Genomic DNA, 14,141 nt, shown 5'->3' with positions numbered 1-14,141 from the left:
GAGACCGAGAAGGACCACTACCGATTTGGGAGCAGGGGTTACCTAATCGAGCTGTGCCCGGCTGTAACCACTCACGAGGTACCCGCTACCACGCGAAGTTTGAAAACTGGTATTTTGGAGTTTGTTTTCACAGACTGTATGTCACTTGGGAAATTTTGTGGAAAGGGGTGGATTCTGGGAATCGTTTCCATACCCAGACCTCAGTACTGTCGGACCCAGGCCGGATTGAACGAATATTAAACTTTGGAGAGCACCTGGCATGGAATTCCGGGACCCTCCAGCGAGATATATGTGAAGTCTACGAGACGGACGTCATCCTATAGAACGTCAAACTAGAACATCAAGAGCAATATCCTTTTTATTCGCGGAAAAGCGGAATGTTCTCTCGAGTACTTAGAGTCCAGACTTTCCGTCAGCATCGGTAGAAAGGAGGTCGATGTGATTTAACACACAGTTATCTAACTCCATACGCCAAGGTCCTCTAATGTCTACCCTGGTGCCTTCAATAACAGAGTTTATCCAACACTCTACACCGCGCCGGATATCCTAGAGCTTACTTAACAGCCTGAAGGACGTCCTCCCTTCACGGCCATTAATCAATTGTCAAGGAAGACTTGAATCTCACCCTTCAGAGTGAGGCCATACTGACTATATGAGCCACAAGACTGGATCCTGAAGCACTGGCGGAACGATGCAGAAGCATACTCATGAACAGGTTCCTCAATCCCTGCCAAGGCCATGATGTCATGCCTACCAAATCTGACAAGACTGAGCGCTTAGCCTAATGTGGCTGTGTTGCGGTGTTCACTGCGATCACGACGACGACGGCGGGCAACTCTGACCTTTACCTTGTTGACCCAGACAGTCTTGACAGCACAGACCGCACCTGGCCACACCTACAAAGCCAGGGAACGGCGAAGATGGCAGAAACGACGACAAGCTATGGAAAAACTCTCCCAGTAACGCCTGATTCCCCACAGCGATAGAGTACAGAACACTCACTGAACGCAACAGGATCAAGCCGACAGGATTGGGACCTACTTCGACACCCATCTAGAGCTTATCGGCGACGTGCGAGCTCCAGTTTAAGCTCTCATCAACCCAGAAGCTCACTCGCTCTTCACAGGTACGGGAAATCTACACTGCACGAGCAGCGTTGGAGCGGGAATATGCAACCAAACTCCAGACATTGGCACGGAAGGCCGCGGACAAGAAGGCAAAGATGGAGCAGGCTATCGTCCTTGGAACTGATCCTTCGAGGTCGTTCGATGCGAGAACATTGAAAGCCAAGTGAGTCGGTCTATGTGGGATGCCGTGCAGTGGATTGACCGCCTTTCTAGCACTCTGAACGCAGCGTATGACGAGATCATCAACTCGATAGCAAGCACTGCGGAGGACCACATTAATATCGCCGATTCGGTAACAGGACAGGTTGTGGAAGTCCTTCGAGTGTTGGAACGGAGGAACGAGGAGGCAAAGAAGAAGGCCCGTCCCTATCGCATTCCGTTTGTACTTGGACAACCCGTCTGACCGGTCCCAACAGGAAGTAGCGCACCTTCAAAAGCTGTTGGCAGATAGGGATAGGGTCTATGGCGATCGTCTAAAGGTTCTTCCAGTCATCTAAACGCCCATTTCTGTTGTTCATTCTGTTCATTCTGGACCTTGACAGAGCAAGACAAAGGTGCCCTAGACCGCCTTGCCAGCAGAGATACTTGTCCTGACCCCGAGATAGTATGACGAAGACTGCTTAGAAGTCGAAGCATTCCGACAGAAACAGGTATTTTCCACAAACCCTGCCCCCAGTGGCCGACTGAATCGACATTCTAGAATCGAGCCTCTGACGACAAACACGCCGATCGCGCCGCGAAGCAAGCAGAACAACAGCGCAACGACATGCTGAACAGCAAGAAGTGATTTTCATCTCTTCCGCCTTCTCCATGAACGGTTCTTGACGGATTTCATGATCACCCCCACAGCGTGTATCTGATCTCCATCGCCATTGCAAATCAGGTCAAGCATCGCTTCTACAGCGAGGATCTACCGCGACTGGAAGATGTAGGAAACCCCTTTCTGTCACACCTTCGAGTTCTAACAAACCTGCTAGGAATACCGTGAGCTGCATTCGGTTTTCCTCACGATCGCTAGTAACCCTTCCCAGAGAGACTGCAAACGCGACTCATCCAGCGCTTCGCCAAAATCCTCGAACATTGTCAAACACTCCAGATCCAGCACCTAGATACCGTCAAATCTCGAATCCAGAACGTTCAAGCCAGGTTGAATGCGGTTGACCCGGTCAAAGACGAGGAACTATTCATCAATCACAACATCCGCCCATTCTCAGAGCCATTGGACTGGAAATTCGAGCCTTGTGCGGGTCATTATGACACGGTACGTCAGACCCGCGTAACAACAGGCCCAGTGCACGCAGCTAATCAACTATGGACGGGGGTTGCCTAGGACGCTATGAGCGTTGAGCCAGTTCCCAAAGTCTTTATCCAAAACAAGTTAAGGCGCTGCAAGGAGAAGCTTCAGGAGTTACAGCCGCTCATTAATGCGAAGAGTGAGTTTTGCTACCCTCTGGATCGTAGTAACCATGAAACCGACTCCTTTCTAGAGAGTGAGGTCGGCCAACTGGAAAGACAAGTTCAAGGTTACCAGCCCGACCACCAACTGGGCAAGATAGACGACCTGGTCGATGTGAGACTGAATGGATTTCATCCATCAATCCAGACACTCACCCAATCTAAATCTAGAGCTACCTCGAAGCCGAACACCAGCTCATTTATTACCTGAACTCAGAACACATTTTGAAAGCTGAGAAGGACACGATTGTCGCGACCATTGGATGTCAGCAATTTCGCTCTTTTGGCGTGTATAACGGGTACTAAAAATAACTCCAGCCGACGTCGGTTCCCAGAGCCCTCACCAGTTCAAGAGCTCGTCGTTCTCGATCCCGACGCACTGCGGATATTGCAAGGTTTGAACTTCGATCTGACCTTTGGGAGATAATTGTAATAAATTCTACCGAATAGTCGTCGATTTGGGGCCTCAGTAAGCAGGGGAAAACCTGCAAGGCCTGCGGCGTATCTGTTCACACCAGGTGTGAACTTAAGGTAAAATCAAATGATATCGTATATGGTCGGATGACGAACCCCTCATTTACAATTGGTATAGATCCCTGCGAACTGTGGGCAAGAGGACACCCCGACATCCCCGTCAAGCTCGTCTTTAGCAAGATCCAACACAGCTTCTACCACACGAACGACGACCTCTTCACATCTGAGCGTTCCTGGTATGTGAAAACCTTCGAGCAGTCCGCTCCTATCGCAAGAGCTTAAGGCTGATAATACATTTATATCCTTTAGGAGGTCCAACAGACGCCTCTCGAACTCCTACACCCTCCTCATTCGTCAAGTCGGAACCACAATCAGATGAATCATCAGTATCTGAATCCTACCCAACCGTTCGCGCCATTTTCGACTTTCCGGCTTCTTCAGAATTCGAACTGGCCATTCGTGGTAAGCAACATTCACTTCAACCCTTGCGAAAACATCGAACCATCGAGCACGGTGTGTTGACCTCATGTCTGATTTAATGATTTTTCACTTTTCACAGAGAATGAGACCCTGTACATGCTGGAACCAGACGACGGATCGGGGTGGGTCAAGGTGTCCAACGCAAGGGGCGAAAGCGGTTTGGTCCCTGCGACCTATATCGAGGACACGGGCAGCAGTGCCCTTGAAGCACAAGGCCCAGTAAGTTCCAAACTTAACTCGTCGACTATCAACAATCAAGGATCCGGACAACGCGGTGAGTTCGTGTTCCCTGTTACTTCATGGATCAGACGAATCTTCTACAAATCATTGCCATCTATGTCAAATGACTCCTATTCTTGGATGGCCGTTGGTTTGGCTCTGGAATGGGATGATGTTTATGTCTTTATGTCCCCTCGTTCGCCGTTTACCCCCGTGTTATTGGGTTTCTGTGGAGTCTGGGTTATGCTGGTCACGTACTAATGAACTGACTCTAACCCTCAACCACCCCTACCGCATCCTCGTACAGTGCGAGCGATCTACGATTACCAGGCTCAAACTCCAGACGAACTTCCGCTCACAGAAGGCGAAGTTCTTGAGCTATCGAGTGGAGCTACCGGCGGTCGGAATTATGCTGAAGGGTGGTGGGAAGGTGCGTTTTCTTCAAGGCCGTTTGGACGCCTCCAGTCACCTCATCGCTTCCGTACAAAATTCTGATTTTATCTCCTCTCCCACTCCAATTTTTGTAGGATTCAACTCTCAAGGACGGAAAGGTATTTTCCCGAGTAATTACGTGAGTGTTCTTGTCGTCTTCTATCCCCTGCTCTACGGCCGCTAACAGCGACCTACGTTCCTCGTAACTCAGGTCGAATCTCTGTAAATGCCCCCTCTCGGGCCTCGGTCAGAGGCTGCCTGATGATATCAGTCATACGACGATGGGATGCAAACATATCCTGTTCTCTTGTCAATCCGGTAATAACCAATGCGATGAGCATCTTCCTCCCGAAACTCCACTATTCTGGAAACCCATACAGAAAAAAAAAAAGAACTAAAGGAAGGTGAACTTTCATACCGAAAAACGGTCCAAAACAAGTCACTCGTCGCCATACTCCCGGTTCACCTTCAGACTGTCTCCACGAATTCAAACGGGTGTTCTTTATTAATATATCGTCCTCTGCCCTCCGCCGCGTATTGGCGCCCAGAGATCTCCTATTTTGGGGTTGGTCTTCCCGAGTGAATAGATTCTTCGGGACGCCCAAGCATGACGAGGGGCCTGATTTTGGGGATCACGGGTAAACTGGACGGCAAGCCTCCCTGGAATACCTAAGGCCTGCTATTTTCCAATCATTTTTCTGCAGTTCCACAGAGAAAACCTTTACCTGGTATATCCAGCGCCGACAAGGATCACCATCATTATGGCAGATGCAACTTTGAAGCTAGTCCTCAACTGGGACAAAGCCTTGATAGATAGCCACTCAGTCATTGCTTGGCTACAGGCAGCAATAACTCCGGCGCCCGTCCAATTTAATCCAACAGATGGGAAGTCCTTGAGGCAGATCCAGAGGGAGGGGGAAGGAGGGGGGGGGGGGGGGTTCATTTGTCGAGAAAACGCCCAATGGAATAAAACAACCAACCACCTTGTTTTCTTTGTATCCCGCTAATTTTAAAATAAGTACGACGTCCGTCTCGTTCAAAAGGGGGTCCCTCCATCCATCCACACGTCCGACAGCCAACTTCCCAGAAAGTCCAAATGAGCAAGGCCGAAATGCTTCGATTGTCGCGGACACAAGGCCGGGCGGTAACCGGTAACCCTTGAGACCTTATAATATTAACTCGCACCTCGAGTTTGCCGGCTGTTTCATTCTAAAAGCCACTGGTTACCGGTTACTGTGCATGTGGATGTCGCAAATGTGTTCATGACGCCCAAAGTGGGATCATGAGCGTCGTGTCATTAAGAACGTGAATTCAGGCCGCCAGGGGTACGCGATGGTCGCCTGGTCGCGTCGTGGTCTGAGTGACCGGAATGACCTTCATAACTATGCCAGTCGTCTTCCACGACTGCATCTTCACTTACGTTCGCCACCACCTGGGGTTCATAATGCCCCACCGATCCGCCTTGCCCTGCCTGCCTCACCATCGAGCCCTCTTCGCTTTCACTTCGGCAGGCAGTCGGCGAGCAAGGTCCTGTGATGACATCCGATTTACCCGTCCGCGCTTATCCGTATATCTGCGAAAGTCGATGAATGCAATAATTAATGGTGATACAACATCGTGATAATACAGAAAAGAAAAGCGGGAAAAAAAGACAGAACGAAGGATACCAGAGAGGAACAGCACCTCACCCACAACATAAACCAAGCGATCTCTTCTACCGCCCACCACCAACCAGCGACGATCTTAGTCCAAAAGGTCCATTTGCACCCAACGGCCCATACCCCGCCTGGTTCATAGCAGCCTGCATCGGTCCACCCGCCTGCATAGGCCCCAACGGCAACATCCCGGGCGTCTGCGGCGCACCCGCTGACCCAGGCCCAGGCGTCCCATTATGCCCATGCTGGCTCCCATCCCTCACCACCGACGACCCCCTATCATCCCTCTCCGCAATCGTCGCCCCACCCCGCCCGTGATCCGTCAACCCATTCGTGAGCGAAAACGTCTGTCCGAGGCCGTAGAGCTTCCCAGAATACTCGGCGTCGTCGATCTGGTCGTTGAAGTAGATTTCGCGCATTTTGAAGAAGGTGGAGGAGGTGAGGAGGGAGTCTGATCCGGCTTGGTGGCTGGATCCTATCCGCATGACCTGTGAGAAGAGGTTAGACTATAGTCGGGTTGGATATGAGGGAATAGGGAATGAACGCACGCCTAGGTCGTCTGCGACGTCTTGCAGGCCGCCTTTGAGGTTCTTCGCGGCCCGCATGAGGAACTTGATATCGTACACAGTCGGGAACCAGATCTTCAACAGCGCAAAGAAATCATCCTCGGATGTCGGTAACGACTGTGCTGTAAGCAGCTTGACGAAGTATCCAAAATCGTAGCCACTGCAAAGTAGAGCCAAGGTAGGATAGCCTAGTCAGTCGGGATTCGTTGTTATGAAGCGAGGGCACTAGATAAATCCCCCCAAAGATGATTACGCACCTGTGAAACGATATCCACTTTGTCTCGTCTGTCAGAACTAGGCCTGACGTGATCATAAGCTCCGCAAAATCATTGGGCAAGATCCCTTCACGTTCATGTAGCTCAAAGTTGATTCCAGACTTTTGAAGCAACTCCACCGAATCCGGTGCGAACATGTCCTCCCTGCCCAACCCAACACACGCGACTCAGCTCTTTAATCCACAACACAAGCAGCACAGAAAGAGAACGCACGCAAGGCTAAACTTGAAATTGAACTGCCAAGTCGAGCATTCAGGCGGATTATGTCCCTCCTCGTCGGCCAATGTGAGGCCAACCTGGATGATCTTCAACAAGTCTACGTTGCAGCGCATCGTTTGGTAATGGTAGTCGGACGAGGTCTTGAACGTTCCAATGGGTCTTGCTACGACACCAGGAAACTCCGTGTCCTGGATTTAAAAGGGAATAAAAGGTGTAAGCCGAGGGCGTCCTGGATAAACGAGCGATGAAGGACAACAACCATTGCGACATACGGGTATCTGTCGATAACATCGCGTATATTACGCATTTCAATCTCGATATTTGAGGCCCATACATCTCGTATTCGGGCCATAGCGAGACAAAACCAATTTCAAAATGGGCGTCCTCGACGTTCGCTTCAACAAGAACAAGCCGCGCACTCAACTCCTCCAGATCGGCTGACTAAGCAATTACCAGCGGCGCTTGCTTGGTTGGCACAAGGAGAAAAGAAAGAAAAAAAATGGGATTGAAATATATATACAGTGATTATCGTACAGAACCCATGGCGCTTCATGTATCTCACCAATCAAGAATATTTACCAAAAAATGGACAGACAGAAATCCAACCCCTCCAATAAAGAGCTAGAACCAAGCCATATAACTCGTCTCCTCCACCAGCTCGACCGTAATATCCCCATGATCAAAATTGAAATCCTTATTCTCCGCAACACGAGGAGAGGACGGGGTAAACGGAGTAGGCTGAGACGACGCAAAGTTGTATCGGTCTTCCAGCCCAAGTCCAAGACTTGAGAACTTGTAGATATCGGGAAGCCACGATTCAGGAGGCGGTAGGGAGTTGGAACGGCGAGTCGGAGGTTCGGGTGGCGGTGGCCCACGATCCAGAATCCTGTTCAGGGACGACGTCGACGTCGTGGGTGGTGTAGTCGCACTCGAGCCAGAAGCCGCCATCGACGATAAGATCGTCTCCACCTTGCCTATCAAGAACGGATGCGCACGCTTGAACGGCGTCGGCAACGGCCTGGGCTCAGAGTGTCGAGTATACGAAGTGCCCATTTCGGCAGGGGACGTAGAGGACGAGGGATACATTGAACTCGGTTGATGGTGCAAAAGTGCCTTGCGGGACTTTTCAATCAGCTTTTGCATCACAGGCTAAACGGGTAAAAGCACATTCAGTCCAACCCTCTCATAAAAACTGATCGCAACGCTTACCAAGGCCTTCCCCGCAAACGGTAGAATGACAGCTGCCCGACGGAACAGTTGACAAACCCTCTCCAGCGACTGTAAGGCATAGTGCGCCAGTGGCGTCGATGGCGCTCGGGAAATAAGGAGGGATAGCGTGACCTAGTAAAAGTAGAAAGAAGGGGGAGGGGGACGTAAATAGATTCGGGGTTAGCGTCCTCCCTTTTAAAACTCCTCTGATTCAATAGGCGAGATATAAATTGGCGCGAAGGGGGAGGGAAGAACCAGAAGTTCTAAAGGACGAGAGGCCAAGACTAGGAACAACTACTCACCGAAGCAGAGAATGAATTGAACCAAAAGTGCAAAAATCGCGCGGTGAGCTGCTGTTCTTGATCGAACAGCGTCTCCACGGTGGATATCAATCCAGATGCGGCTAGGTACGTAGCGATAACTGAGGGTGCATACTGGTGATGCAAGTCGAATGCCGCGGGATCACTCATTGCTTGGGTGAAGTATTTGCGGTGCAGTTGAAGAAGAGCTGAAAGGCAGATCAGCCACTAGTCCGAAACGCAAACGAGTAGAGAAAGTGACATACCAATTTCACGACTCAGCGCAACCATAGCTCTTTGCATGCACAAGAATCGGGGAGCGACCTCCATGGACTTGCTCGAATCCACATCAAGCAAAGCCGGTATTCCAAAGTCACGGACAGACGTGTCCAATTCAATAATGCGGGAATAATCAGGCTGTTCCTTCGCAATCATTACTTCCAACATGGGGGACAGACATTTGATGAAAAATCCATGTTTCCATTCGTGGTCTATTTGAGAACAAATCGGACTTTTGGTCAGCAAAATCGACGTCCCAAAAGGTTGTTGACACTTTTTACTTACACACGACCTCTTCCTTGGGTACATAGATCCCTGGACCAACGTAAGTCGGTTGCTGTACATCCACATGTGCCAGGCATATGGAGGGTGGTCGACCGAGTGAGAGGCTCTAATGAGGAGCCAATGACTTAATAACGAAGGGGTCACAAGCTTTAAGGAAAGAACCTCTGGCTCACCATACGGCAGTCCATATTCAAAAGTTCCCAGAAGACAGCCCTTCTCTTTTCGTGTTCTTCCGGTATGAGTTTCAGTCGGGGTGAGTCCCGATCTGTTACCAACTGTCAGTGACCGGGTATGAGTCAAGGAAGCAATAAAGCATACGTAGTCCAAGCTGGAGTGCGAGAGAAAATAACCAGTCAGTCCCAAGCGCCGTACACAGCAGGCAATACCACTTACCCCTTGGGCCAGCTTGGCGACGAATCCCATCAAGTTCCATGCATAGCCGATAGCCTTCTTGTTATCAGAAAAGATTAGATGGTACCACATCATAAAGAACTAGAAATTGACAACAAGAAACACAGGTGAGAAAGGGTGTACGACACCGGAGCGCTAGGAGAAATCCGACGACATACCAGTGCATGCAAAACATCGAAATCCGGTTCCTCCATGAGAGGAATCTCACAAACGGCAGCACGTGCGAGATGGTGGTAAGCTTCCCCATGTAGCGACCCAAGAGGACGGCTCAAATCCACCAAAGATCCAATAGAAAGGACCATCAACAACAACGCTAACCGCCTTGGACTCAGGTCTTCGATCGGAGTTGTGTAGCAATAGTGCACCAAGTTGGGTATGAACGTCTCCGATGAGTCCAGATTGTACCTGCAAAAGCATCGCGGAAACAAGGGGAAAAACGAAGAACGCCCCCGCAAGACGAGTTAGCTCTAAACTTCGCTCTAATCACCGGGTTAGTGCCCAAACTTACTGCCAGAGGGCGTTCCTTCGAGCTTCTTCGCAGATGGCCCGGGCCTCATCGCGTGGGGGCAGCGAATCCCGAATACGCTTGCGTATCTTGAGATCCATTTGCCAGGGGAAGGGGAAGGTTGCACTGAGCTGGAGGATGTCAGGTGGCACTTCTGGTGGAGTGGTATCCCTGCGATGGTCCAGATCCATGGCATTGGACGTGGGCCCGGAACGCTGCTCCAAGGACATAGCACCGACCGAATCCCTAAGTCTATCATCCCTTGCATGGGCGTTGGGGTCTTGGGTGGCCATGCCGGAGCCGGAGGGTTGTGTGGGTGCAGATGCCGTTGCACCATAGAGTTCTTGCGACGTCTTGATCTTGAGGAGTTCTGGCGTGAGCAGGGGGTGTGGGTGCGGCGACACTTGCGATTGGAGAGACTGCAGCGCGTCCTCCAGCTGCCGTACCCGATCGCTCAGCTGGCCAATCTTTTCGTGTAGCTGCTCGGTGTTCGCGAGGATGAACCTGGTTTATACTGCATTGAGATAGGGAAAACCACACGGCTAGGCAGCACTCACCGGCTGCCCCTACCAGAAGTCAAGGCGCCTGTATAGATTTAGCAAACGGCGTAGGGCAAGATAATTCTACAAACCTTCCGGGCACAGGCTCCCACAACCACGCTTGACACACGACTGTAAAAACCCAATAAGAACGGGTCCCACGAACGCTAGAACATGAACCTGCCTGACAAGGAAAGTTACGGTCGCACTACAATAGGAGTCCACAACGATTAGACGCGTTAAACAAGAAGAGATCGAGCAGCAGCTTGCCTTGAGCTTCAACCTGATCCCAACCACGCCCTCCAGTCAGCTACCCAACGTCCTCCCAAGCGCAGAAACCAACTACACACCTTCTGCACTCCTTACAGGACAATTTCCGATTATTCTTATCTTCGCCTCGGGGTTTACTGGCTGTAGCGGGGGGTACGACTTGGATGTCGAGGCGTTGGGGTGGTAACTGCATCGGAACGTCCGCGGGGGGCATACTAGGCCCTGCATCGCGATATCCATGCTCAGCAGGCCCCGAGATATTCCTTGGACGCTTTGCTGGCCTTGACTCCATGGGTTCATGAGTGTCCTGAGCAAAACCTCTGGAACCTCCGAACATGTCGGTGGTAGCAGGCAAGCTGTGCGAAACAAGCTCTGTGATCTGGGATTCTGCGTGTTGACTTTTTTGCCCACAAGGTTTTGAAGGGGCGCAACGGTTGGATGGTGGTGGTTGAATGGCAAGAAGCGTAGGGCGTATTTGAATATGGAAGGGAAGGGCGAACAGCCGTTTCGATTGGTCGGAGCGACTATTCCCGCGACTTGCGGAGGAAGATTCGGCGTGCAGGGTTCCAGCCAGGAATGACCTTATTCGTCGGACTCTTCTTCCCCATTTTCTTCTGATCTTTGCCCCTCCCAGTACTGAGATCGATTCATCGAGTATTCAGGAAAAAAACGAAATACAATGTCGTTTGCTCATGTCGCCCACGAGGTTGCGCTGCCTGCCGGAAATCATGTCAACTTTCCCATTCTCATCCAACCCCTCCCTAAACGGGGCACAAGGCGCTATACATAGAATTTCAATCTCAGAGCTAGACTGAAAGAGATGGCAATGGCAAAAAGGGGGTGACAAAACCATCAAACAACACCTTTGCAGGCTTTGCTCGCCGACCAAGCGCACACACAATCATCAAATCTCCCCAAATTTGTGGTTTCGGAGTCCGGACGGGACCAAATGACGAAACGAGCCCGCTCCCCCCGGACATATCCAGGGTCACAGGTCGAGATTTATTTAAACAAGGCATAGGCTACGGTGTATTGAAGATCATCCAGTATAATACATCGACATACCACACGGAGGAGGGGTGCATAACGTTATGTACATCAGCTCTAATACAGAAAGAGTTCCAGTTCGAAAGAATATAGAATACACTAGCAATCCGTTATCGGAGAGGGAGGGTGTCGTCACAGGGTGAATAGGGTATCTCTATTTAGAAGAAAGCCATCCAGTTATGCTCCGTGTTTGCATTCAGAGCACCGAGCTCAAAGTTGAGCGTGTCAACAACGGCCATCTTGGAGGCTTGTGACAGGGTCGAGATCGGACGGAGCGCCGGACCATCAATTGGGAGAACTCTGTTGGAATACAGTCCTGAACTGGACGTGCTGTTCCCAGACATGGTGTTATTGTCGTACGGAATGGAACCTCCCCGATGATAAGGCGGCGGAGATGGGTATGAAGAGTTTGTTCCACTTGCATGCTGGATTACGTTGGTCCTGACGGAGGGTGCTTCAGGTGGTAGAACCGGCGATTGCTGTTGGTGAGGAGAAAGTTGCGGCGGAGGCATCCATGAATGGGACGGTGGGCACTGTTTTGAGACCGCCCCGCCGCATTGACATGGTTTTCGTAACGGGAAGAGGACCTTGGCTCTCTCGTGCACCTCGACGATACACTGGGCAAGGCTGGGATGTGTGTTGAGGAAAGGGTCTCGAGCATCCGATTGCTGACCCCGCGCATGGTTTCCGGAACCGTGGCCCGAACCTACAACAGTCTGTTAGCGCAAGCTCCAAGACCCTGATCCAAGAGGAACAATAAAATTCGGACACCCACCATCATCATCGTTTGTGTGTCGTAGAATCATCGTAGGAATTTCTTCTCCGTTATACCATCGGTTGTAGATATCATTGGCCTTGTCGATCATTGATTCCAAGATAGGCTGAGGACGGTGATAAGCACTCGTACAAATAGCTCAATCAAAATCAAAGATTCGCACCAAGACTGACAGGGCGCGGGGACAGGTATCCTTCGCCGTTCGGAACAGTAACCGCGCCCGCTCCAACTCTTGTAGCGCAGCAGGCGACAGACAGGTGAAAGGTGCTCGGCAAATGAGCATACACAACGCCACCTAGAGCATACAGGGAAAGGATAACGACGAGAAATGAAATCAGAAAGATGGTGACCGTTATCAGAAGTAGAAACTTACCGCTGACGAAAACGCATTACTCCAGAATCCCAAGAAGCGGGAAGTGATATGGGGTTCTCGTCTGTACAGGTCTTGTACTGACGCGATCATCCGCGAGGCACTCAAAAAGACAGCAACGACGGACGGAGCGTATCTATGTTTCCGATTGAACGCTTCGTCGAACCCGCTCAGCGCTCGAGTGAAAAAGGTGCGGTGAAGTTGTAACAGAACTAAACCCAAACAAGATGAAAGGTCAACAACAATAGCAACGAGCATGAAGATGTCACTTGCCTGTTTCAACCGCTGTGCACAAACTGCCTTTCTGCATGATGAAAGCCCGAGATTGAACAGGGGAATTGGTGCAGTTGCGCAACACGTCCGGGATTGGGAAATCGCGAATCTTGCGGTCGAGTTCCATGACTTTGCAGTAGTCTAAATTGGCAGTTGGTTGCGAAATTGCCTCGAGGACGGGAGCAAGGCAGGTCATGTAACAGGAATGTTTCCATTCTTGATCTGAGGAAAGGTAATTGTTGAGCCACTCGAATAAGCTCTGATCAATGAAGTGATATGCCTACAGAAATGGAGACTCTCTCGAATGTCGACACCCTCGTCCGGAGCATAGGTCGGGCGCATGCAATCGACATGACTGATCGACAGTGAAGGAGGTCGGCCTAGCGAGAGTGACTGCATACATCGGTTAAGCCAGACTCCTTCAAGGTTTAAGCAAAAGTTGCCTACCAGTCGAGCGTCAAGGTACATCAACTCCCAGAAGAGGGCGCGGCGTTTCTCCACTTCTTCGGGAATCACCTTAGATTTCCCCCCATTCCTGTCTGAGATGCAGAACAAAAAGTTAATACAACACTCTAAACGGGTAGCCAATGGCAACTGACGAAGTCCGATCTAATGAAAGCAATCACGGTCAGCTCCGAATCATTACTCAAAGAGAACGAGAAGGAAGAGGAGGAAAAGGAAGACATACACTTTGAGCCAACTTTGCCGTGAGTCCCATGATGCCCCAAGCATAGCCTGCCGCCTTCTTCCTGTCGGAAAATACCAGCAAATACCAGATCTCCCAGAATAACGCCAGAACAACATCCACGTTTGTCTCCTCCATTATCGGGACTTCGCACAAGGAAGCTCGTGCCAGTTGATGGTAGCGTTCGGCGAGGGGGTTCTCGAGCCCCGCCTGTGGTGGATAGGGCGAGCTCACGTCCATCGGTGGAGTCGGGGTGTAAGTCTTGGGGGCAACCCGCTCATCCAAATCGACG

At 50.8% G+C, this 14,141-nt stretch overlaps 4 protein-coding genes across 4 annotated transcripts; 1 reads left to right on the top strand and 3 right to left on the bottom strand.

Moving 5' to 3' along the window:
- Positions 1 to 920: 920 nt before the first annotated feature.
- CC1G_15054 (hypothetical protein) lies at positions 921 to 4,413 on the top strand (the record flags this gene model as incomplete). The annotated part of the gene is made up of 22 exons (XM_002910674.1): positions 921 to 959; positions 1,015 to 1,071; positions 1,127 to 1,290; positions 1,341 to 1,509; positions 1,544 to 1,606; positions 1,670 to 1,681; positions 1,733 to 1,777; positions 1,828 to 1,910; positions 1,977 to 2,055; positions 2,105 to 2,111; positions 2,159 to 2,388; positions 2,458 to 2,560; positions 2,615 to 2,697; positions 2,754 to 2,847; positions 2,901 to 2,977; positions 3,033 to 3,113; positions 3,175 to 3,292; positions 3,366 to 3,518; positions 3,616 to 3,755; positions 4,063 to 4,185; positions 4,283 to 4,306; positions 4,375 to 4,413. 22 exons carry the CDS (start codon positions 921 to 923, stop codon positions 4,411 to 4,413), a joined length of 1,983 nt encoding a protein of 660 aa, XP_002910720.1.
- Positions 4,414 to 5,901: 1,488 nt separating this feature from the next.
- CC1G_05036 (hypothetical protein) lies at positions 5,902 to 7,254 on the bottom strand (the record flags this gene model as incomplete). The annotated part of the gene is made up of 5 exons (XM_001835991.2): positions 5,902 to 6,330; positions 6,391 to 6,568; positions 6,666 to 6,827; positions 6,897 to 7,090; positions 7,162 to 7,254. 5 exons carry the CDS (start codon positions 7,252 to 7,254, stop codon positions 5,902 to 5,904), a joined length of 1,056 nt encoding a protein of 351 aa, XP_001836043.2.
- A 269-nt stretch (positions 7,255 to 7,523) lies between these two features.
- CC1G_05035 (hypothetical protein) lies at positions 7,524 to 11,036 on the bottom strand (the record flags this gene model as incomplete). Its single annotated transcript, XM_001835990.2, has 13 exons — positions 7,524 to 8,051; positions 8,112 to 8,243; positions 8,414 to 8,619; positions 8,677 to 8,901; positions 8,975 to 9,080; positions 9,148 to 9,249; positions 9,368 to 9,466; positions 9,544 to 9,790; positions 9,894 to 10,394; positions 10,448 to 10,475; positions 10,522 to 10,561; positions 10,619 to 10,637; positions 10,780 to 11,036. 13 exons carry the CDS (start codon positions 11,034 to 11,036, stop codon positions 7,524 to 7,526), a joined length of 2,490 nt encoding a protein of 829 aa, XP_001836042.2.
- An 868-nt stretch (positions 11,037 to 11,904) lies between these two features.
- CC1G_15053 (hypothetical protein) lies at positions 11,905 to 14,089 on the bottom strand (the record flags this gene model as incomplete). Its single annotated transcript, XM_002910673.1, has 9 exons — positions 11,905 to 12,452; positions 12,522 to 12,627; positions 12,685 to 12,816; positions 12,895 to 13,103; positions 13,189 to 13,386; positions 13,449 to 13,557; positions 13,612 to 13,703; positions 13,764 to 13,773; positions 13,853 to 14,089. 9 exons carry the CDS (start codon positions 14,087 to 14,089, stop codon positions 11,905 to 11,907), a joined length of 1,641 nt encoding a protein of 546 aa, XP_002910719.1.
- Between the last annotated feature and the right edge of the window lie 52 nt (positions 14,090 to 14,141).

Source organism: Coprinopsis cinerea (assembly GCF_000182895.1).
Source record: "Coprinopsis cinerea okayama7#130 chromosome 8 map unlocalized cont3.8, whole genome shotgun sequence".
Taxonomy (NCBI): Eukaryota; Fungi; Basidiomycota; class Agaricomycetes; order Agaricales; family Psathyrellaceae; genus Coprinopsis; species Coprinopsis cinerea.
The sequence above is the reverse complement of the archived record's forward strand: the minus strand, read 5'-3'. Positions and strand labels throughout refer to the sequence as shown.